General features: G+C 39.8%; 2 protein-coding genes across 7 annotated transcripts in view; one reads left to right on the forward strand and one right to left on the reverse strand.

Annotated features, from left to right (window-relative positions):
• sash1b (SAM and SH3 domain containing 1b) overlaps positions 1–19,148 on the forward strand; it is a 59,598-nt gene extending 40,450 nt beyond the window's left edge. Inside the window, exons 1-18 of one of the 6 annotated variants that reach the window (XM_041972420.1) lie at positions 780–882; positions 5,391–5,519; positions 6,829–6,879; positions 7,338–7,387; positions 9,856–9,896; positions 10,114–10,200; positions 10,299–10,411; positions 10,594–10,695; positions 11,572–11,701; positions 12,301–12,695; positions 12,948–13,022; positions 13,631–13,774; positions 13,867–13,999; positions 14,253–14,422; positions 14,506–14,709; positions 15,941–16,091; positions 16,352–16,483; positions 17,681–19,049. In XM_041972420.1, coding sequence (XP_041828354.1) covers positions 5,475–5,519; positions 6,829–6,879; positions 7,338–7,387; positions 9,856–9,896; positions 10,114–10,200; positions 10,299–10,411; positions 10,594–10,695; positions 11,572–11,701; positions 12,301–12,695; positions 12,948–13,022; positions 13,631–13,774; positions 13,867–13,999; positions 14,253–14,422; positions 14,506–14,709; positions 15,941–16,091; positions 16,352–16,483; positions 17,681–18,414 — 2,757 coding nt within the window. In that variant the 5' untranslated portion in view covers positions 780–882; positions 5,391–5,474 and the 3' untranslated portion in view covers positions 18,415–19,049. Of the gene's footprint in view, positions 1–779; positions 883–5,104; positions 5,266–5,390; positions 5,520–6,828; positions 6,880–7,337; positions 7,388–9,526; positions 9,783–9,855; positions 9,897–10,113; positions 10,201–10,298; positions 10,412–10,593; positions 10,696–11,571; positions 11,702–12,300; positions 12,696–12,947; positions 13,023–13,630; positions 13,775–13,866; positions 14,000–14,252; positions 14,423–14,505; positions 14,710–15,940; positions 16,092–16,351; positions 17,510–17,680 lie in introns of those variants that run through there. The other 5 variants (XM_041972418.1, XM_041972417.1, XM_041972421.1 and 2 more) reach the window with 5 other exon arrangements.
• On the reverse strand, positions 19,053–22,168 carry ddo (D-aspartate oxidase). The gene is made up of 5 exons (XM_041972481.1): positions 22,042–22,168; positions 21,056–21,250; positions 20,800–20,908; positions 20,511–20,687; positions 19,053–20,335 (listed from the first exon to the last, which is right to left on the reverse strand). Exons 2-5 carry the CDS (start codon positions 21,225–21,227, stop codon positions 19,777–19,779), a joined length of 1,017 nt encoding a protein of 338 aa, XP_041828415.1. The 5' UTR covers positions 21,228–21,250; positions 22,042–22,168; the 3' UTR covers positions 19,053–19,776.
• Positions 22,169–22,833: the final 665 nt, after the last annotated feature.

Genomic DNA, 22,833 nt, shown 5'->3' on the forward strand with positions numbered 1-22,833 from the left:
AGGTCAGCACCTTGAGACATAATATGTGCCTCAAGGATATGTAAAGATGCCTTTGTTGGTATGAGACACAACAGCAGTTAACAGTGGAGGAAATCACATTGCTGTTTCCTTTTGAAATATTTACTTTTCCTCAGCCCAATGTGTCTATTTCAGTTGGAGCTCACTATCATCACCTTCAGCCTTCATGCCTCAGCATTCTTTAAGTGGAAGATGGGGATGTGGAGGTAGTTATTTGCTGCCACCTGCTGGTGTGCAAGGTTCAAGAACAGATGCAGTGCCCGTGTTCACCATCCAGGCATTAATTTGGATTACGTACCGCTGGCCTGTTTCTTTGAAAGGGTATCTTTTATTTATATTTGTTTTACTTAAGCTGGAGGTTGAGGAGAATCGAGAAAGCTGGATTTGGCTTGGCCTTTGTCACCACTTTTTAACATACCTTAGCCTGATTTTGTGTGCAGAGATTTGTTTTAGTAGACAGATCAGCAGAGGGAGACATAAAGACACCGCCCCGACCTCATCACTCCCTTTCACTGCAGACAAAAACATGCAGCAACACTTTCAAACACTAAGAGGTGGTGGTTTATTTGAACATGTGAGTCAGCCAAGTCCCTGTGGGCTGCAGCTGGAGAGAGAAGAGTGCTCCACCCAGCAGCACCGGCGTCATATGTGGTTGCAACTCCCCCACAACTAGACTTGGTCTAATTTATGCATGCTGGACCCCTCTCCCCTCCCATCCCCTCCCCTTCACTTCAGGATGTATTGTCCTCCCCTCTCTAATACTGAGTTAAGTTTCAAAACGGAGGTTTTTACTTAACAGAGCCGTGGTTGAAGTAAAGAGCAGCTACTGGAGAGCTGTTGTTGGCAGCTAGATGCCTGTTTGTGGTGAGTATATTTTTGTGTTTGTGCTGGAATGTGCTCCTATAATTAAAGCAAGAGGTTCATTTTGGGGATTTTATATTTAATGTATAAATAACCTTGTTTCACAAAACAAGTCTGCACCTGCATTTTTACCTGTATGAGCCATTTGGATTGTTCATAATGACTTAATGAGAACTTTTATTTTCAGGGAAATGCTTGAACAACTCTGTGCTTGTTCTCACATGATCCTTTGAAACATCTTTCTGTGCTCTTGTAAATACATCAGCAGAAGTCAGGATAAGTGATGATTATACTGTGATTCTTTTTGCTGATCCAAGATCATCCAGTGACATTTGAGACCTTACAAAGTTTTAGCCAGTATGCATTATTTTAGAGTTGATGATGTCCTACTTGGAGCATCTTTTGCAAATAAGAGTGTCAGATTAGAGATGAATGAGTGGCTGTCAGCCACAATGGCTCTTGAGCTACATTCAACCAGATATGACAAATCTATTGTAGGTCATGATGAAGATAGCTCTAACAAGACCTACAAACTATATTTCTAATTGAAAATATGCTAAATGAGGTAAATTATTTGCTGCTACTTTGTAATCCAGGCCTGATGGCTTTGAGATAAGACAGCAGACCTGTAAAAACACTCACACCCTGGGCCCTGAGGGCACGTGGATCTTTTGTCCTTCTATGTGATGCTGAGTGCCGGAGAAATGTGACACCACACTCTTCTTTTCAAGCCTCTGTGGTCGATGTGTCATGCTGCAGTTTTGGCTCAGACACCATTCATTTAGGCGACGGAGGCAAACACAAAGACCAGCCGAATATTTTTACACAACTCTCTTTGTTTTCTGGCATGAAAGTCGACCTCATCACTTATTTGATTGTTTATTTTCCATCTATCTGTAATGAGGGGGATGTACACACAAACACCATGTCTAATAAGGCACTAAAGGCGCTGCAATATCATGTGGCTGTGTTACAAAGAGCTGTTTATGTGAATCAGTGGCAGTCGGAGGCAGAAGAGTGGCTGCAGCCAGGCACAGTGCAGAGCTTCTCAGTCGTTTCTTTGCCTTGTTTCTTGAGAATATGAAAAGCAGCCAGATTTTTCAGGGTATTTTCAACCGGGGGCATGTCATTTACCAAATGAATGAGCCTCTTTCCTGGACAGTTGGGCCAGTCACAGACTGTCATGACACGAGACAAGTGAGCACAGAGTATTACTTTTCACTGCAGAGGACTGTGCTCAGCGGGTACATTTGCATAACTTCAGGGTATGGCATAAGGAAGCATAATGATGACGATAATTCGCTGGGTAGTTTATGGACATAATGGCACAGCGTGTGTTTGTCTGACCAATTCTAACTCCGAACTATGTATGCTGACATACTGTCCCACATTTTTAACTCTTCTTTCAGCCACAGGGTAATCTCTGTTTTTAGGTTACATAGGTTCCACTGCACTACTGTATCTGCATTTATGTTTTAAAAGGTTGCATCTTCAAATGTTGTGAGATCACCACCTTGTCCTAGGTGTCTCATCTTTGTGTGAATTCCTGCTTTATAAATACTAAGTTAAAAGAAAAAAAAAACAAAAAAAAAAACTGGTTGCTTGCATTGATGACATCAAAAATAATGATCACCTGTGTCTGCATTTCCCTGCATCTTTCACTTTGTGTTGTGGTTATCCAGTCAATATTTATACCTTTGGTTTACCTTCACCACTCCCACAGCGTCATTTCCAGACACAGCTGTGTGGTTTCGACTTGAAACTACTGAAAACCCACTATGTGATTCCTTCTAAATACCACTGACAAAGTTAACAAACAGCTGCTGAACATGATGGAGTGTTTAACGGCTGAAGTTACTGGCAATCAAAACAGAGCTAAAAAGTAGGGCTGGGCGATATGGCCTAAAAATAAAATCTCCGATTTTTTATAACCAAATCCGATTTCCGATTTTAATCGATTCTTTTTCCTTTTCTTTTACAAAACATAAATAAACTTATTAAAACATTCATTTGTTTATATAGATGAATGCTAGCAAAAATAAAGCATATAATGTCATAGCTCTTCCACCATATAAACGACTTCATATCTTACATTGAAATATGCGACACAATTCATCCGTGATCTCTTTCCATCTGGATCCTTATCATACAGGATCCACTGCAGAAATAATTCCCCTGATGAAGGTTGTCTCTTAACTAGTGTTTGTGGGTTAAGTTGACTTCTGCATCTCATAGAGAGCAGCATTTCTCACTGCAGTTATACGCACAGCTAAATCCCAGGCGTGAGTGAAGGGTCACTTTACTGAAAATCTGTCAGACAAACACCGTTCTGGTGTGGAGGGAGGGCTAAGTCTGATGCTAACTAACTATGGAAAAAAAATCCAGATTTTCAAAAAATTAATCTCCAGAAATGGAAAATTCGATTTATCGATTTTATCGATTAATCGCCCAGCCCTACTAAAAAGTAAAATGAAGTTTGGATGTACTCTTCCAAAAATTAGTTTTTATCTGGTTAAAACTAAACTAACTGGGTTTCTATTGCCGTTTTTTTTTTTTTTTTTTTTTTTTTTTTTGTAGAACCATAAATACGAAAAGCTGACAGGATGCTGTAAAAAAATTGTTTGTATACCCATCTTTTGGGGTGATTTTTGCCTTTTTCTGACCTAATTAGCATAAACTTTTCCATCATAAAAACCCCTGAAATAACCCTCTTGAAATAATATTCTCATGATGAAGTGATTAAGCATGATTTATTCATTTAGCATATTTACCTACTGTGGACGTCCTTCTGTGTCGTTCTCAGCCCCCCAGATTGGTATTATTAATTTAATAGATGTGGATCACTCCAAAACCATCACAACACATAACAATTGGACAAATTCTGATTAGCTGAAAGATGGCTGAAGCTGGAAATTATCAATTTAGTGAAAAGAACAAAGTGCTAAGTACGTTAAATAGCAAATAAAACTCACAGAAGTATGCTCAGACGCTTAGAGGGAATGGAAACATCAAACTTGGCAAAGATTAAAATAACGTGACTCTGAATTAGGTCTGAGTCTGTAAATGAACTGTACTTATACAGCACTTTTCTAGTCAGTTTGACTACTCCAAGCGCTTTACACTACCTGTCACATTCACACACACACTCATACCCGATAGGCACATCGGGAGGCAACTTAGGGTTAAGTGTCTTGCCCAAGGACACTTCCACATGCAGTCAGGGAAAGCCTGGAATTGACCCACCAACCTTCTGGTTGGAAGTCGAGTTGTGATATAACTTTTTTCCTTTATGATCTACTATCCCAGATATTCTGTTTTTCCTGTCTTTGATATCCTCGCTGCAGTGTTACATCTACTTCTTCTACTGAATTACATCCACCAGCAATGAACACTGACACCATCACTCTACTAACACCATGTAGCCCAGTTTGTTTACTTCAGACTAGTTAATATTAAATGTGTCTTATTAGCGATTCTTTTAATTAATTAAAAGATTAATGAGCGCTAAATCACCTAAGATTTAAAGAATGTAATCACTGGGTGTGGAAAGCCAGCTAATAACTAAGGGAATTTTTTTAGATTGATTCTGTCTTTTTATTCACAGACAGTTGGAGTCATCTGTTTTTGTTTTCTTCTAAAAGGGTTAAATTTTCCACTGATTTCCTGAATCACTTCAGACTCTCACAGTCCTTACCATTTAATAAACAATCGATTTGGTGTGTGTCAGTTACAAAACCAGTTTTTTCTGCAAAGGATAGAAATAAGCTAAATATATCCACAGGAAAAGTCGATAATATCAGGTCATGTAAACACAGATGGATTAAAACAGAAAAAATAACTGATTCTTTTTATTTCATTCCATATTTAGGCTTATAAACCATCTGTGTTGGTTTTAATGGTTTTTAGATTACAAACTCAGCAAAGATTTCTGTGATTTGTTAGCTTTCTACACAGCAAAAAATACTTCACATTTAGTTTGTACAATTGAAGGAAACTAGAAGGGGTTCTTATCCAGGAGTGTGTGCTGTGTGTCAGGACAAAAACTCATCTGATTGAGTGCCTCCACTTCTTGTGATTTACGGTAGAATGAACCGTGCCCTCTCAAACCGAGTCCAGATGACTGAGAGCAGAATGGGCATTGTAGCTGCGTCACTCGGTGCCTCTTCGGCCCCCGGAGGCGGAGGTGGAGTCGTGTCACAGGAGCACTGTGGAGATGGAAAGGGATCACTGAGCAGGAAGATGACAAGCTGGTGAAGACAGGGGCAATATCACAGCTCGTTATCCCTGAGGCTTTGACTCTCCTGGTGCTTTATCTTCGTGTTTCCTGGCTGTTTGTGTTGTTGGTGACAGAGCTAAACTTTCAGACAATGGCTTATCATGACCCAGGTCAGCATTTACAGGGTCGGCCTCCTGTCGGGCACGTCGCTCAGCCTCTGTGGGATGTTGTTTTCCTCTGATAGTCTGTGCTTGTATCAGTGTGAGTGTTTGAGTCTGCCTTTTGTGTGTTGCAGGATGGCTCTGTGGGGAACCTTGATGAACTGGCTCAGGAGTATTCTCATTATTACGGCACCTCCCTCAGCGACGTGTGCGAAAGGATGGAGGAGCTACGGAAACGCAAAGTCGTCCAGGATGCAGAGATGGTAAACTCTGATCACACCTTTTTAATGACACATACTGTCATCTGCCCTTTTTATTCCCAAACTAGCATGATTTTCAGAAGTCTTAATGAAATATATGTGAAGGAAAGTCCAGCAGCTCCTTTTTTTCACCTCTTTTAAGGCACAAAATGACACACTCACCTCTTTTCTTCAGGGGTTACCACTTTTGAGATCAGGTAACTCTTAATAACCCTTGGAGTTGTTATATGAGAAGGCAAAACAAGTTCATCAGATTGACAGAAAAATACTTTACTGGCAGTTTTATTCCCAAATACTCAGATTTCTCTTGTCTGCATTTTGGCCTGTAACACTTTCTGTTGATCCCTCTTTTTTTGGGGGTGGAGGGGGATTTTATTTGATAGTCATTCTGAACTGGCTCACACTGGTTCATCAAACCAGAGAACAGCCCACAGCTTTATGCTTTAGTTGAAACTCACACAAAGTAATTTCCCCGTTGGTTATCAGCTCTGTAAACTTTACTGTCGCCCTGTTTCAGGTTATAGAGGCTAATTTTAAACTGTTGTTTATATGGGCTACTTTTAACCAAAGTTTAAGTTTTAATGGCAGAACTGTGGGTGGTTCATTTATAAATGAATGGGAAATTGGAAAAATAAAGAATCCCTAATAAAGTCAGAGATATAAAACACAAGACAAAGACTCGGTAGAGCATTATTTGCAATATTTAATATTTAATAAAATTTAATATTTAATATTCTGTTAATATTTTCCCCTCTGAGAATCAAACTCTTATCTCCTGCATGAGTGACAGATGCTCTGCCGACTACACCAAAGCTGAGATGGTCTAGCAAGATGGTCTAGCTTGAAAACCTCTAAGGGTTCTTAATTAACACCTTACAGTACTTTTCTACTCCGGTTAGGAATCTCCCTTATAAAGACTTAAAGGTCTTGTGAATTTTCCTCACCTAACTTAACTAAACACGTCAAACTGCATCTTTAATTGTGGGTTTGAGTCTTCAGCTGATGTGTTGTTTAAATTCGTCTTGTATTTTGTCTATTTGATTTTAACCTTGGACAGCTTACACTATAAACTATATCTGCCCCAAGGGCACAAAACAAGCCATTTTACTTGTTTTGTTGTTTAAAATGATAAAATCTATTTTTTAAGAAAACATCTTATGAAGTTTAGATATATTCATACATCAGACAGTGATGTGTAACCGGTAACTGGTGTTATTCCGTAACAACTGGCCAACTCAGACAGATGAATATTTGGCTTATTTCATCTCATGATGACAGTGTAATTTACTCCTCTGCTTCCCTTGTGTTTCAGGAAAAGATTGACTCAGTGACCACATCACCAAATCTCCGCTCTCAGATCCAGGTGAGTGTCCAGCTTCAAGTGTGTCAGAGCCCAGGAGGAGGCAACTTCCTCTTCTGTGCGTCAGCAGACAGACTGATAAGAGGCTGAGAAGTTGCATGGTCATGATTATGCCGGACTAAAGATACTAAATAAGCCCCAAAGTAACATTTGACTGACTGTGATACAAAAAAAAGGCCCTGCAGCTGTGCTTGGATGATTATACGGATACTGTGATTGGATCTGACATGTAGAGGATGTGAATTTTATCACTACTACTTACAGGATTTGTGTTTTAAAAGTGTAACAGACTCTCTATTAGTGCCTTTTATTTAAAATAAGTGCTTTTATTGTATTATCTCTTGCGAATCTTAACTTTCCCTGTTCCTGGAGGGAATTTAAGCTTGAAACAGATCTGTAAATGAGAGCAGTGCTTCTGATGTACATATATGTTGACATTCAGTCATTTCCATCTCTTAAAGGAATCCCTTGGACTCAGCAGCGCCACTTCGACTCCAGAGATTGAGAGAAGGTAATAAATAGTAAGAAAAAAGGAAAAAAAGTGTCAACAACTGCCTGTTTAAAATACTGAGATTATCCTTGGCTGTTTATTAAGAGTAGATAATACCAAGCATTAAAGAAGTACTCTGTATAGAGACTTTATTCAGTTATCACTCCTGGATGCTGAGTAACGATGGCATCTGTGTCACCCCATGAACATGTGCATTTCCACCACTTCCTGGTGTCCCCAAGTCAAATTTATGAGGCACCTCTGTGTAACCTCCACACTTCCTTCCTTCCTTTCATTGTTTCCTTTGAAAGGTTTTGTGAATTACTCATATTTTGTCACTGGAAAGCTGAGTAAAAGCAAAGAATTTAGATGATTAGTGATGAGAAAGCAGCATGCCGATTTGACTGGGTTTTCCACAAGAGACAAGATGATACTATGAAAAGTGAGCAACACTTGCTTTTCAGGGTTTTGCAAATAGGTCCGTGTTATTCAGAATCTGAACGGATCTAAGAATTCAAACTGTGCTTTATTTATAGCTGTAGTCAGTGGACAGTGTAGATATATATTGAGAAGAAACCTACACCGCCCCCTGGTGGGACCAGAATATAATGTTACCTATAACAGGAGCGAATTGGTGGAGCAACAAAAATATTTAAAGTTCCACTTCATTAAAACATCTTCTGAATTATTTAAGTTTTCTTGAAGTAATATTGCGTGGTTTTTATATATTTCCTTTTTTCTGTTGAAGATTTGAGCATGTGAAACCTTTTAAGACCGTGACTGTTATCAGCAGCAGGATGAATTTTTCAAGCAAAAAGCAACCTCATTTCTTTCTATTTTGGCAGGAAAATTATTGAAACATTTGCAAACATAAATTGAAATGGAGTTTATAAGGCAAAAAACAGCGTTTGTGCAATTGCAACCAACAGAAAATGCTTAAAGTCCATATTTGCTTCTCTTCAACAAGCTGAATCCTACAATAGTTCTCCAGGATTCTTGAAAAGCTTTCCAAAGGTCTACTTTGGATGTTGCTGCCTTTTTTTTTTTTTTGTTCTCTGTCAAGATGATCTTACACTGCTTCATTAAAATTGAAGTCCAGGCTCTGGAGATGATTCATCACTCCATCAGACCTGTTGCCATTTGTCATATCTCATCCTTTTCTTCCTGTTTTGGTTCCTTAAGAACAGCATCCTGACAGCCACCCTTCCATGGATTTTTCTTTATTTTTTTTAAGGACATCACTTATACAGTTCAATGATGCTCATGGTATGTTGATGGTCTTTTAGTCCTTTTTACAGCTCGGGTTGTAGTTACACTGCACACTATGCTGAAAGAGGCCAAGTTTTCAATGAATATCTCAATCCTGTTGCTGCAGAAATACAATTTTATGTCTGTCAAATTATTATTTTTAGTTTTAGTTTAGTTAGTTTTATGCTTCAAAGGTTCGCAGGTTGGTGTTAAACCTTTTAAAGAACAAATAACTTTCCTCTGGAAAATAGCCAGGTTCAAGGGCTGGGTAGAAAAAGGAGTGAAAAATCAACTTATTGGAAGATTTTAATAAAGATAAACATATTGGAAGGAAAATATAAAGAAATTAGGGGTGATTAAAGTTTTTAAATATTCAATCCTTTCCATGGTTGAAAGCTGCAAAACAAAGCTGATGTGTCACTGTTTAACCCTGATTATGGTCCAGAGTTTAAATATGTTTAAATACTGGCTCAGTCTGTGGCATGCTGTGAACATCTGCTGCACTTTAGTTTTTAACATGATTTTCCAAAAAACATTAAGCCAGTATATTAAGCAAATTCACAAGCCTGTCAGGAACAGTTTAAAGTGAAAAAACACAGTTCATCAGATAGATGACTGATCCTGTAAAAGTTAAATTCAAACAGCTGTCATTTATTATAAAAACCTGCACAAAAATCTAAATTTAACTGCAGTAAGAGAGGAAACCACAAAGCAGACTGTCTGCAAACTTATGCACAGAAGCAACACAGGCGACAAGAGTTGGCTGACAGAGACACTGCCGGACGCACGGGGAAAGAGAGAGGGAGGGTGAAAGTGTGCGGGGAATGCAGGGGCCACGTTGGTGCTGCTGCAAAACCCCAACTGGACAAGAAAAAGGCTGTATTGTTCCAGCGATGGCCGGAGAGCACTGACCTCTGTTCATCAGCCAAGAGCAGCCAGTCTGTTTCATCTGTTTTGATTTGCCTCCACCATGACGCCATTGTCATGAAGTACAGTGCGCTTTTGTGATTCTTATTTTTCTGTTTTTGTTGTTGTTGCTGTTTTCTGTTTTTTTTGGGTTTTGTTTAGTTTTTTCTTCAAATCTGACACAAGTTGACAGGATAGAAAGGCTTAATTGGGGAAATGGTGGGAGAGCAGGGAAAATGAAGAAAATAACTTTGGATAACAGGTACTGTTCATTTTAAAGGGTTTGAAGTTTAATTTGAACTCTATAAAAGGTAAATATCTTGTTTGATTTTCAGGTTTCCTGTGCACAAGTCCAGCTCAGAAGATGGATCAGGAGGTAAGATGACATTTGTAGCTATATGCTACTGTATATACTTTGTTTTATTTAACCATATTAGGAATTTACTTGTTTTTAAAAGTAGAAATGACAGTTTTAATATTAACTGCTGCCCTTGTGTGTGTGCTTTGAAGAAATCTCTGACATAGTGATAAATTGAGTGAAGATTCTGCTTTATGCTTGTATCAAATTTTATGAAATGTGTGTTACTTGATAGGAAAATGGGATGCAAAGAGAAAGAGCAAGTCTTTTTGGCAGAGTTTCCGTAAGTCACAGAAAGGAACGACGCGTCAGATTTCAAAAGGTACCGTTGAATAAACACAAAAATGCAATGTCATAGAACCATCTTTTTACTAGATATGCCAAGTTTCAGCCAGCTGACTTTTTTATTCACTCGTGCAGGTGATGGTGTTGGTTTCGTGGCCAGTGATATTACCATGAGTGATGAAGAGCGAATTCAACTGATGATGATGGTGAAGGAGAATATGATCTCTATAGAGGAAGCTCTTGCTCGGGTATGATGTCAGAAATGCCAAAAACCTGAATTTGCTTAGTCGGCTGTGCAAAAGACCCAACTTTTGGTAAAGAGATGGGGTTCTTTATTAAAGAATGCTAAGTAGATAAAAAAAATGGCTACAACTGTCTGTAGTTTTATCTGGATAAAGGAACTAAATTAACAAGCTCCTCTTTTTTTCAGCTGAAGGAGTTTGAGATACAAAACAGACAAACATGCAGGTTTGATCCCACAGAGTCGCCCGACCCCCCCAGTCCTGGCGCAAATGAGTCATTCAGCTGCAACGTAAGTCTCTGAGGACATCTTTGCTGCTGTTTAATGCTGAATCACTAACTCAGGCTGTGAGTTGTGCATGAGGTCCTTTAAATTAAGTGGTGCCAAGGCTGTTGAGCTGTTGACAGAGCTTCTCTCTTTTGCACTGTTGCTGTCCCGGCAATGAACCGAGGCCCCTCTAAAGCCCAGCAGCTCAGGGCCCTCTCCCAACTGCAGGGCACCAGGAGGACTTCTATTCATTGCTGTCAAAGCGCTAACCCCCTATTGTGCTGTGGTGAGCGGGTGGATTGAGCACAGGGGTCTGTTATGCAGGCCGCAGCTCTTTTATGCATGCATGGGGTGATTAGGGGGCTCAGGTTCAGGGCACATTTTTCAGGTTTGTCTGGATGCCCGGACTGTTTCTCTTTGCCCTCTGTGCGTATTTGTGTGAAGTACTTCTTCTGCTAATGCTCCAATGTTTATTTCAGCCATTTCTTCTTTCGTTTTGTTTCTCTATGTGTATGCAGATATGCGTTCTCAAGTCTTCAAATGTACATCAGACTTTTTATTTCTGATGATTGTTCAGGTGGTTTCCAAGCAGCTAGCTTTTCATTTTCAGAGAAAGACTTTTTTTAGCACATGGGTCAGCTGTCTACACTGTGGTTTCAATGTGGTTTCTATGTATTTTCTACAGCAGACAGTAGCAGCATGTAGATGGCAGAGTTATTAAAAACAGAATATAGTTATGAAAATGTTTGAAATCAGCAAGCTAAAGTGACAGCATCAAGTTATACTTCCTTTATCTATGATATTACACCCAAGGAGTGTAATCTGTTGTTACCAGACCCTAAGGTCTGTTGTACCATCAGTTATTATCAATAAAAACTTCTTTCATGTCTGTCTTAACAGCCCTGTGACGTGTCCGACAATGAAGAGGAGTCATTAACATTCAAAAGGCTCCACAAACTGGTCAACTCCACTCGGAAAGCAAAGAAGAAGCTGATCAGGATTGATGATCCTAAGAGACGTGTAGCAGAGGGTACATAACCCACTACCAGACAATATTTCCTGTGTCACAATAACTGACATCTAGCAGTCGCAAATGCCGATCATCAACTATCTAAGCAGCATATTCATCCTATAAAAGGAGCCTAAATTACCTGTTGAAGAATAATAAGTTACACCAAAATCTGCAAAATGTTTTTCTGTTGATAAAATTTTGGGGTATTTTTGCTATCATGTGGCAACAGGTTAAAAACCTTAGCAGGTGTTTAGAGTAAGGACATGCCGTTGAAAAGGAAGCAATGCACCTGTAACACCACAAAGCTGGATATGACAGAGTCTGCAGAAAATGTCAGTAATTGTGCCAGTCGTAATTACTATTTGGCTAAGCATCTGGCCTGTAATGACTGTATTTAGTATGTTTTCTCAATTTTTTCTGTTTTATCCTTTTACACCAGTCCGTGGCTGGCAATGTAAAATGACACTTGTCATCCCAGTCCTTGTTACAAAGGGTTACAGTCATGCACCCATGGTGTTTGCCAATAATGACATGACTGCTGTAGCTGATAATTAATGAAAATACACATTAGTATGCACATTTAAATAAAACATCCCTTTCTCTTTTTACCCACCCAGAGAGCTTGAATGCAGATGGTCATCCCTGTGAAGATGCAAGCATGTCTATGTATTCAGACGTGCAGAGGAAACCTTTAGTTTGTCCCGTGGACTCCCTGGCTTCAGCTCTTCAGGAACAGCTCACCTACGACAGGGACTCTGACAGCCTGACCACTTCCCACTCATCCAGCAGCCTGGAGACGAGCAGCAGCCAAAAGATCTACCAGGCCTTCAGCCAAATTAACAGGAGTCCCGTTCACCTGGAGGCCAGTGTGGTGGGGGAAGTGAGGGAAGCAGGTGAAGGCTCTTCCTTTTCTGAAACAGAGGGTTGCATTGAAGAGGAGCCGAAAATTGCGCGTTCAGTGACCGATGGGGAGCTGCGTCATCGGGTGCTTGGTGCACTTAGCCAGCATGGGGTGAGTATAGAGGACAGACGGCTGAAGGGTTTTGATTGTGAAAATACCCTGCAGATGTCACAGTGTGTAATTTTCGATTGGTAAGAAGTGACTACAAACCATCTGTACTTTGGTATAAATATAGTTACATTTTCTTCGCGTTACTACATATCTTCTACAAGAACACAAAGGTCAGAAAGTTGTATCTGCAAGCGGGTCTTGATTTAAATGCTTTAAAAACTGACCTGTTTTTGTTGCTTTGTTTTTCTACAGAGGGCTTCCAGCTTTGGAGGGTTTGACCTGACCAATCGTTCGGGGCAAGCGGTCACTTCTGACAGTGATAACATTGTATGTAGCTGCTATTCTTCCTGAGCTCTCAGTCAAAAGACATAAAACCTCTTTAATGTCCACCGGTGCTGGAAAAAATCACATGCTGTATTATAAGACATTTCAGTTAAATTCACCATCAATGCGGTGGCTGAATATTTCTCATTTTCCTCTCCCAGAAAGGTGAGGTCAGACAGTCCATATGTTCCACGTAGAACTTTTTGGGGGGTGGGGCTTTACAACTATTATTAGGAACTCATTAAATGTCCTAGAGCAAGGTATGAAAATTCATGTGGCTTTCCCACTGTTTTAGCAGTCCTTGTCATTCACTGCTGCTACAGCAATGACTTTAAACACACAAACAATGTAAATAAAAAAATATATATATATATACATATATATATATATATATATATATATATATATATATATAAACCGGTTTCATGTAAGTAGAAGTATCAGAATGGTAATTAATTAACTTTATGTTGCTTTGAACTCTTTTTTTTAATTTTATATAAACCTAACATTGTCCAATTCTGAGAATATTTAATGAGATAAATAATTACTGGAGTGGGTTTTTAACTGCTGTACTTTGTTCTTTTTTTTCTCCCTCTCTGTATGTGAATCAGATGAAAGATGAAGAAGGTGGTGCGAAAGATGGAGTGAAGACCCCACCGACGTCACTTATTTCCCTGGGAAGAAAAGTTAAGTCTGTGAGAGAAACAATGAGGAAACACATATCCAAGAGATACCACTGTTCTCTCTCTGAACAGGCAAGTTGTGGAAGTATTTACATTTACAGTCTGTTTCAGTTGTAGGTCCGAGTGAGAACTATGAGGTATAATTTTTTTTCTCTGTGTTCTAGTCGAGTCCAGACCGAGGGTCCAGCTGTCCTCACTCGCCTCAGACAGACTCAGACTCTTTGGAGAAACCCAAACTGAAACTAGGAGGGTCTGTGGAGAGCCTGAGAAGTTCTCTCAGTGGACAAAGTTCCATGAGTGAGTCTGCAGAGTTTGCTGATATGTGCAGATAATTTTCAGTGTTTGTTTTAACTTGGGCTATATGGTGTTAATCATCTGCAGGTGTTAAAAGAATCACCTTTTAGATAATCTAAATGCGCTGGTGTTCTTCTATTTATCTTCATAGACAACTAACTTCTTGTAATCTGGTTAAAATACATATGAAAAATGTCAAATACTAACAGACCAGTAGAAGCTTGTGATCTTCATGGGTATCTCGTTATTTGTGTAGGTGGTCAGACAGTTGGCACCACCGACTCCTCCAACAGCAACAGGGAGAGCGTGAAGTCTGAGGACGGAGAGGAAGATGAAGTCCCTTATCGTGGACCCTTCTGTGGACGTGCTCTGGCTCATACTGACTTCACCCCAAGTCCCTATGACACTGACTCCCTCAAACTGAAGGTACACCACATCAAATCACATAATACAAACCAAAGAATGTGTAATTTCAAATAAACTCAAAGCTTTTTGGTTTTGTTTCACAGAGTGGAGATGTTATTGATATCATCAGTAAGCCTCCGATGGGTACCTGGATGGGGATGCTCAACGGTAAAGTCGGCACCTTCAAGTTCATTTATGTGGATGTTCTGAATGAAGAGGTGAAGCCCAAAAAGATCCGCAGAAGGAGGAAGGCCCGGCAACCCAAACCTAAGTCTGTGGAGGAGCTGCTTGATCGCATCAACCTCAAAGTAACAATCTCAGAATACGATAGAAATCCATCACACGCGCAGATGGGAAAGTTTTATGTGATGCAAATGTTAAATTTAGCACAAAACAGTTTTAAAAAATTAAGGTCTTCAGCTGTGATTAAACACTCATGAGAGCTAAACCATCTATTTTTGTGAGACTGTTCCACAGTCTGCAACCCATGACAGCAAACCCACCGTCCCCTTGTGTTCTCGACCAAGATCCAACTAACAGGTTTTGCTCAGAAGACACTAAGGGGCTTACAGGGGTGAAATCTATTCATAGTGCACACATCTGCTGTGGAGAAAGAATTGGCCCCTCCCCACTGTTTCACAGGGTTAAAATTTCCCTTTTCTTTTAGTTTTAAAAGAAATGTGGTCATCTGGCTCTTCGGTTAGGCTGCTGGGGGCTGTTTGGATAGCTGGATGCTGGATGACCACTGCTCCTTGATCCTGGGAAGAAAAGGGACATCCTATCCCTTCTAAATCAGCAAGAGTTTTGGACTAACTATAACCAGCTAACATTGTTGACATAAATACAGAGCATTGCAGCCATTTGAGGGAGAAAAAAAAATTCCAAGAGCTGGTGTAACGGAGGGTAATCCTCTGTTTAAAGAAGCTGGACCAAATTACATGTTTATGAAAATTCAGCTGCTAACCAGAATGAATAAGGTTTTTGTAAAAAAAAAACATTTATTTGAGTCTTTGTTTATCTAAGACTTAGCTTGAGTCTGGGATAAACTGACATACCACTGAGGGATGGGATTTTGTTCTATTTAAAGGAGCAACTCAGCTGTTTGGGAAAATGCATGTGTTTATGGTCTTATTGAGAGTTAGAAAACTTTAACCTCTTTTCATATCTGCATGCTAAATTTACAGATAGATAGAATCAAGACTAAAATTACACATACTTCTGCCTTAGATGATTACTCATTTAGCGATGCAAATTATGTAGAAGAGTTGTTGAATCCACAGAAAGCACATGTGGTTTAAATCAATTATGTGTGTCAGTATTTCTTGGCTAAGTGAATTTAATTTATATAATTTGTTCATCTCATTCTTTCAAGAGAATAGATGAGATAAGATGATAGCAAGCATTGCTTTATGCCAAGACAGTCTGGCTCGCTGTTTCCCCTACAAAGAAATGTATTTAAACTTTGATGATGAGGACTCTTCCAGCACTTTTTTTCATTCACAGATTAAATAACCTCTGAATTATTTTATGTCTCCACAGGAGCATCTTCCCACTTTTCTTTTTAATGGCTATGAGGATTTGGACACTTTCAAGTTGCTGGAGGAGGAGGACCTGGATGAGCTGAACATCAGAGACCCTCAACACAGAGCTGTGCTGCTCACTGCCGTGGAGCTGCTGCAGGAATATGATGGTGGGTCAGGGGGAAAACCAGCAGCATGTCACCACATCTTTAGCACAAAAATATTCGCTTTTACAAATCAAGCCTGCCAAGGCTAATACTAGCATCTTCTATATATACTCTTTCCTTTTTACCTGATGTCATTGTATGATTTTGACTGCTGCACCTCAACTTTAGCTCTTTATCATTATGTTAAAATAAATTGCATCACATGGGTGTTGAAATGCAAATTAAACTCTTAAACCCCACATTGGTGATGCTGCTCCTTGCAGGAAGCAGTGACCCGGAGAGAAGCAGCCAATCTGGAGGCTCGCAGGAGAAGCTGCTGCTGGACAGGCGTGGAGTCCTGGGAGACTCCCCGCGGGACTCAGGCTGCTACGAGAGCAACGAGAACCTGGAGAACGGTAATGACAGCCTGAGTCGCCTGTGAGCACTGTCCTCTTCTTCAGTCCTCCTCTGCCTCATCCTTCTTGTAAAAAGAACAAAAAAAAGACTTGTCCTCTTCCAAGCCACCAACTTCCGCTTTCTCTCTCTTCTGGAAAAACTTTGCTATTGTCACACTTACTTCCGGCGCCTCTTTTTTCTTCTTCTTCTCTCCAAACATAATCATACTTTTCTTCCGTTATCACTGACCCAAACTGTTTTGATGTCACTTTAGTCTGTAGAGTGCTTCTAAGAGTTGGTGGGACTTTTCAACATGATAATCAAATGGACTAACGGTTATCCATCACTGCGTTATTATGGGACTGGAAATTTCATTTGCGTCATGTTTTAACTGAGAAGTGAATCTCAATGTGGAGCAGCTGCAGGTTTTCTCAGACAGATCTGCAGTTGTGGCTTGTGTGGTGGGTTTTTCTTTTGTGCTTGCTGAAAATGATGACAGATGAACCGTTGTTGAACCAGTAAGAGTGTTTTAAAAATAAGAGCTCTAGGTTTTATTATTTTTTTAAAAAGGCTTTCTCAGTAATTGCAGTACATATCTAACGCGAGTGCTTTGTTTATTCATGGCTATATCATGCTTACTGTAGCTATCTGGTTTGAAGGTTAAGAGTTGTCTGAATGTCAACATGTCACGTGCTTTGAGAACAATATCAGCTCTGCCTCACTTGTACAGTGTTGTTCCTTTAAGATTCTGTTTCTTTGTATATTTTTTTTAGTCCAGTAAAATCAAATGTTGCACAATATTTTATCATGTGCCTGAAAGCTGTATAATGCAGAGGAAGTAAAGTATTTACCTAATGTTATACTTGTTAAAATATGGCATTTTATATCATTGTAAATGCAATAAAATGCAGAGGGTGAAATGTTTAACACGACTACAACATAATCTCCCTCACAGAAGTGGGCTTGCTTTAGGGTCTCGGCATTTTCTGAAGTGTGCTTCTTTCATGGTTGAGCGTGAGGAATAAATTGCTCCATGCTTTACCACACCTGACTGCTTGCTTTTCTTTTATCCATCATTCATCCCAGCACATGTTCTTCCCATCCTCTCATCCTCCTCCCGGCGCTGACTGCTCTGCCGTTGTTTTGTTTTGGTCAAATACATGTCAAAGTTCGCTGGCACCTGCATGATCAACGCATACTTCACTTGTTTATTTCAGGAAGGCACAAAAAGACGGCTTCAGCCATGAGCAGGTCGTCATCTGGGTTTGAGTCCAGCCACCTCCCGTCCCCAGAGCATCCCATCCTACCCATACTCCTCACCTCCACCCCCTCACTCCAAAGTAAACCCACCACCCTAACATCATATAAACCTCCGAAGAGCTGCTTAAGACTCTTGAGCTCAGAAGCTCACAGTCAGAGTGGAGTTGTAGCTAGGAGCCAGAGTTGTGTGGAGCTGAGAAGAAAACCAGAATCAAATCTGCTGCTGCGCTGCTTATCTCTGCCAGCTATCCATAAAAAGCAGGTGGGAAAACTCATCATCCCAAAAGATTGGAATCTGACCACCAAGAAGACTGAGGACGGCACACAGCACATAGTAAAACCACAAAAGCAACTCGCGATCACATTTCCAACCATCCATTCCTCGGCTACATTACACAGTACTGAACCTAGCATTTCAAATATGGACAAAGTTAATTTGCTTGCCCCTAATCTGACAGAAACACAGAGCTCACACCTCCAGCTGCAGCCCACAGAAGAGAGGACCAATCGGTGCGTGAGGACGCCTTTCTTACCAAACTTAAGCCAAGAGCTTGTACAAACAGAAACTACCAGCAGGCACAACAACACAGATCACATCTCTGCTGAAGAGATGACGAGTCGCTCAGTTTCAGCCACTTCAGAAGCTAAACGACTGAAAATGAGAAGAACAAAGAAGCTTTCTGAGTGTTGATCTGAGCCTGAAGCCGGTTTCTGACAAAGCACATTACACTGGTCTTTTTGCTTAGGATGATTACTGAGTAAACTGGCCTAAAGGGGGGCAAGTTGCAACCCTGATAGGAGCTGATAAAATCCCTTAAATGCTACAGAAACAGACTCATGTGCTTCTTTCAGTTTTTCCTTTAATGTTAGAAACTGGCTTATCTATTGTGAAACAAAAGGAGGAAATTTCTTCCCACAATCACATGCACTTGCTAAATTTAAAGCAATTCTCCAATATTTTCAGATAGATCTGTGAAACAAAACAATAAAAACACAGCAGCTGAAATACTTGATGCACTTTTTTTTTTTTACGATTTTTCTTTGAACAGCTGTAGATCAGAATTGCAGTGTCAGAGCTGCAAATCCAAACCACAGCTTTGTATAAGGGGGGTTGGATCCTTGGTGCAGCAAGATTAATTCATTACATCCTTACAAACTTCTCTTTCCATCTTTCTTTTGCTTCATTTGCCAGTGAGGTCAAGAAAAAGTGCAAGATTATAAGATTTAACTATTGAAGTGTACCCTCTTTGTTGTCTGTGTTTTTTCCAGGATGTTGTTTTCTTCCTGATATCTAATGATTTTATTAACCATGAAATTTCCAAGACTCAAAGAAATATTGTAGTTTTTTGTAAATAACATTTCAACTGAGGTAAAAACATGAACACAGTTAAATCTAGTTAATGTACAGCCTATTTTCCAACAGCATGGTAAACGTTTGAGTGCTCGCTGTTCAGCTGGATCTAGTCTGTTGAGGAAAGTGACTGCAGTAAACCTGACCAGAGTCCAACAGTTGCACAAGCTGCAGCAGCGACTTCTTATTGAATCAAAGCAAAACGCTCACTGTTAACGGACTCATTGCTGGATTTACAATGGCTTAACATTTTCACTGTTCAATATAAGCTGAGTTTTAACTTTAGGGTCATTGCAGATGTTGGGAAAATGTCAAAATGTCTCCATCAAAAAGAACTAAATTAACAGATATTATTAGAATTAAAATGATCCATATAAAGCACAGCTGAGTTTGCAAGTAGAATCAGATTTCTTTAAAGTAAATTGTGTATTTTTAATAAATTTAATTAATAAAGTTCCTTTTATACATCATTGTAAAAATACAAACCAGGTGGTTAATCTGTTTTTGTCTTAAATTATTAAATATTTCTTTTCTTTAGTTAAATTATTTTGTTTTTTCAGTAGAAATAGATATCTTTAACAGCTGTGTTTATGATATCTGTTAATAAATAATTGCAGTAAGTTAATATGTTACAACTGTGTTGTGGTATGTAATGTAAGTGCTGATGGTCGGGAGTAAAATCAGGCTTCAGTCTGAATATTTTCATAGTTTAGCTTGTAGAGGTGTTTTCTGAAGACACTGCCTGACCAGCCCCAGGGAATCCACGGCGGTACCCCAGGCGAGGGTGATTCCCCAGCCTCCGTGGCCGTAGTTGTGGACCACAGGCACTTGACGGCCCTGCAGCTGCACCAGCTCCTTCTCCACCCTCGGGTTCCTCCTGCTCGGCCTCAGACCGACCCACTCGCTGAGAACTTTGGCTTTGCTCAGCGACGGCTCCAGCCTGCTGCAGCGCTCCAGGATGCCTTTACTGTCTCCTCGGTCCACCTGCAGCCTCCAGTCTCCCTCCTGTCTCGTCCCGCCGACAGTGACGCTGTGTATACCGGGGTAGATGTACGTCTTCCCATCGCCGTCTCTGATAAAGTGCTGCAACCAGGGTGCCTCCACTTTGAGTACCTGACCTCTAACTGGGTACACTTGGGAGTCACCCACCAATATTTTAGAGCCCAGACCAGAGCAGTTGACAATGAGGTCAAAAGTGGTACTTAATTCCTGCAGACTGTTGACTTTCTTCTGTTCCACCTGGCCTCCAGCTTTTCTGAACCTTTAAAAAAAAACAATGTAATATCAGTGTAAATAGCTACAATCCAGTTTCTTTAAAAAACAAAAAACAAAAAAAAAAAAAACAAAACTGGCTTTAGTTACCTACAAATATTTAGTTTATCTGTCATTTAAAAATCTGAAGAATTACAATTTTGACCTGTACAAAGGGGACAAACCTCTTCTCAAGCCATGGGAGGTAACTGGAGCATTCACATTTAATAGTAGTGAACGCCTGGCCAAATTTGTGATCTGGGAAACGTCTCAATTCACCATCAGTCATGACTCGAAAGCCAATCACCAAGTCTGACCAGAAGGGAGTCTGATTAGCTGGAACCTCCTTAAAAATCTGCCAGCTGGGGAAAAAAATAAATAAACCAATGAAAAGGTATCTTTTTATCGTAGTGTATGGCTAAAATATTTCTTGTTTCATTTGTTTTTTTTACAGCTTTGTGTAATAAGTGTTACCCAGAACTCAGCATTACTCCAGCTTCTGGTGATTCCTGAGATTGAGCAATGGCCAAAAGATGATCAAAACTGTCCTTGAACCAGCGTCTTTGTCTTTCCAGGGGAATATCTGAGAGATAAATAAAGTAAAAATCAATCCTTTAATTCATGCAAAACAAATGTATGCTGCATGTTTGCATTAAGGATGAGTGTATGTCATGAAAACTGCTAAATATTTTGGCAGGTTAAATGTAAAGGCAATCCACTTTTTTCATACTTGGAAATTCTGCAGCGAACAAGATCCCTGCAGCTCCATCACTGGTGGTGTCCGGACTGAACTTGTCAGCCACCAGAGTGACAGAACAGAAAGGAAGGGTCTCTGCGATGCAAACAGCGGTAGACAACCCAACCACACCAGCTCCCACAACCACAACCCGGACAGTCTTCATCTTGTGCAGCCCTGGGTCTCGAACTTTAGGGGGAGAACTGTGTCAAATGCAACTGGACTGCTCAAAGATGAGCATTAATGTGATCATAAAAGGTTACTGTTCGACTTGTAGCTATAAAATAATACAACGGACTAGAGTCCAAGGATCACTAACAAGACAATAGAATACCTGCTGCAGTGATATATTTGTCAAATATTAAACTTATTTTACATTGACATTAAAAAACAAATGGCTCTTTAATCCTAGGCTCTAACAGAAACAATGGGGTTTAAAATTTAAAGGGAAAGTAATGATGATGCTGATCTTATGTTGTAATCATGAATATCTGTATATTTGAGTTTGAAGTGGACTATTTTCTCGATTTCATGATTACATAGTAACATAGCAATGGAAATGAAATACCCCAAAATACTATATAGTGCAATAAATCTAATGCCAGTTTGTAAAAAGCTGATGTGTTTTAAATTTTATTACAACTGGTTTTAGTAACTGACTTCAAGACTCGGTAATTATTTTCCTGACAGTGACAACACTACGAACTGCTGCTCAGTCTGACCACAGTGAGTGACCATCTAGCACAAAGACGCACTGGTTTTTTAAAAGACAAAAAAATGAAATTGAACTTCCCCTGATAGTGTTTTGTAATGAAGCAAAACAAGAAGCACAGTGCTGCACCTGCATACTAGCTATCCCCATAGACATAATAAAGATTATTTCTTATGTCTATGGCTATCCCAGTTCCGTTGCCGACAAGATGTTGTGATTGATCTACAAAACATATGTCCAATTATGGCGTTAAATCGCTGCCAAATACCTTGATGAGCGTACCAAATACCCTGGTGAGCGTATTTATCAATTCAGCAGCGCATTTCTTAATCGAGAGAGCGCATTGCTCTGATCGCAGGAGTTTTTACTTACTCGCGGGGCCGTGAACGCAGCACAGCGAGCAGCTGTTCAGTGGTAACCTTCTGATTAATCTGATTGGCCAGGATTTTCATTTCCAAATCGGTGACAGCACGAGACTTGGCTGTATTCATTTTTTTATTGTTATTTTTTTAATGGCTTGGTGCAACCTTATTGCCCCAAAGGTACGGAAACATTTACAAACTCGACAGTTTAACCCGAAAGTAAGCGGAAAATCCTATGGGAGCACCAGGAAGATTCTAAATAAGTTTAGAAAACAAATATAATACAGAGAGGTAAAAGCGATCGGATTACTGAGGGGGGAAACTAAATAAACATAGTAATGCTGCACATACACGTTTGTCAATGTATGCATTATTATGTTAATGTTGATTTGAGTGATGATCAAGTCATGACAATAGATTAAATAAGTGCAACCAGCACAATAATTTCGTACATTTTTGGAGGGAAATATTTATTTCAACCAACATGCCAACATTTATTAAAGATCAGATATGATGGTCCTCATTAGCCTCTATATTTCTTACTGATAACTACCCATACAATTCACTTTTGAAAGGTTAAATGCTTAGGCTGTTACGGGGGTGGGGGGTTTAATGTTCGCTGTGCTGCGTTCACGGCCCCTACGATCAGAGCAATGCGGTCTCTCGTTTACGAAATGCTCCGCTGAATTGATAAATAC

The sequence above is a fragment of the Melanotaenia boesemani genome, chromosome 20, assembly GCF_017639745.1.
Source record: "Melanotaenia boesemani isolate fMelBoe1 chromosome 20, fMelBoe1.pri, whole genome shotgun sequence".
Classification (NCBI taxonomy): domain Eukaryota; kingdom Metazoa; phylum Chordata; class Actinopteri; order Atheriniformes; family Melanotaeniidae; genus Melanotaenia; species Melanotaenia boesemani.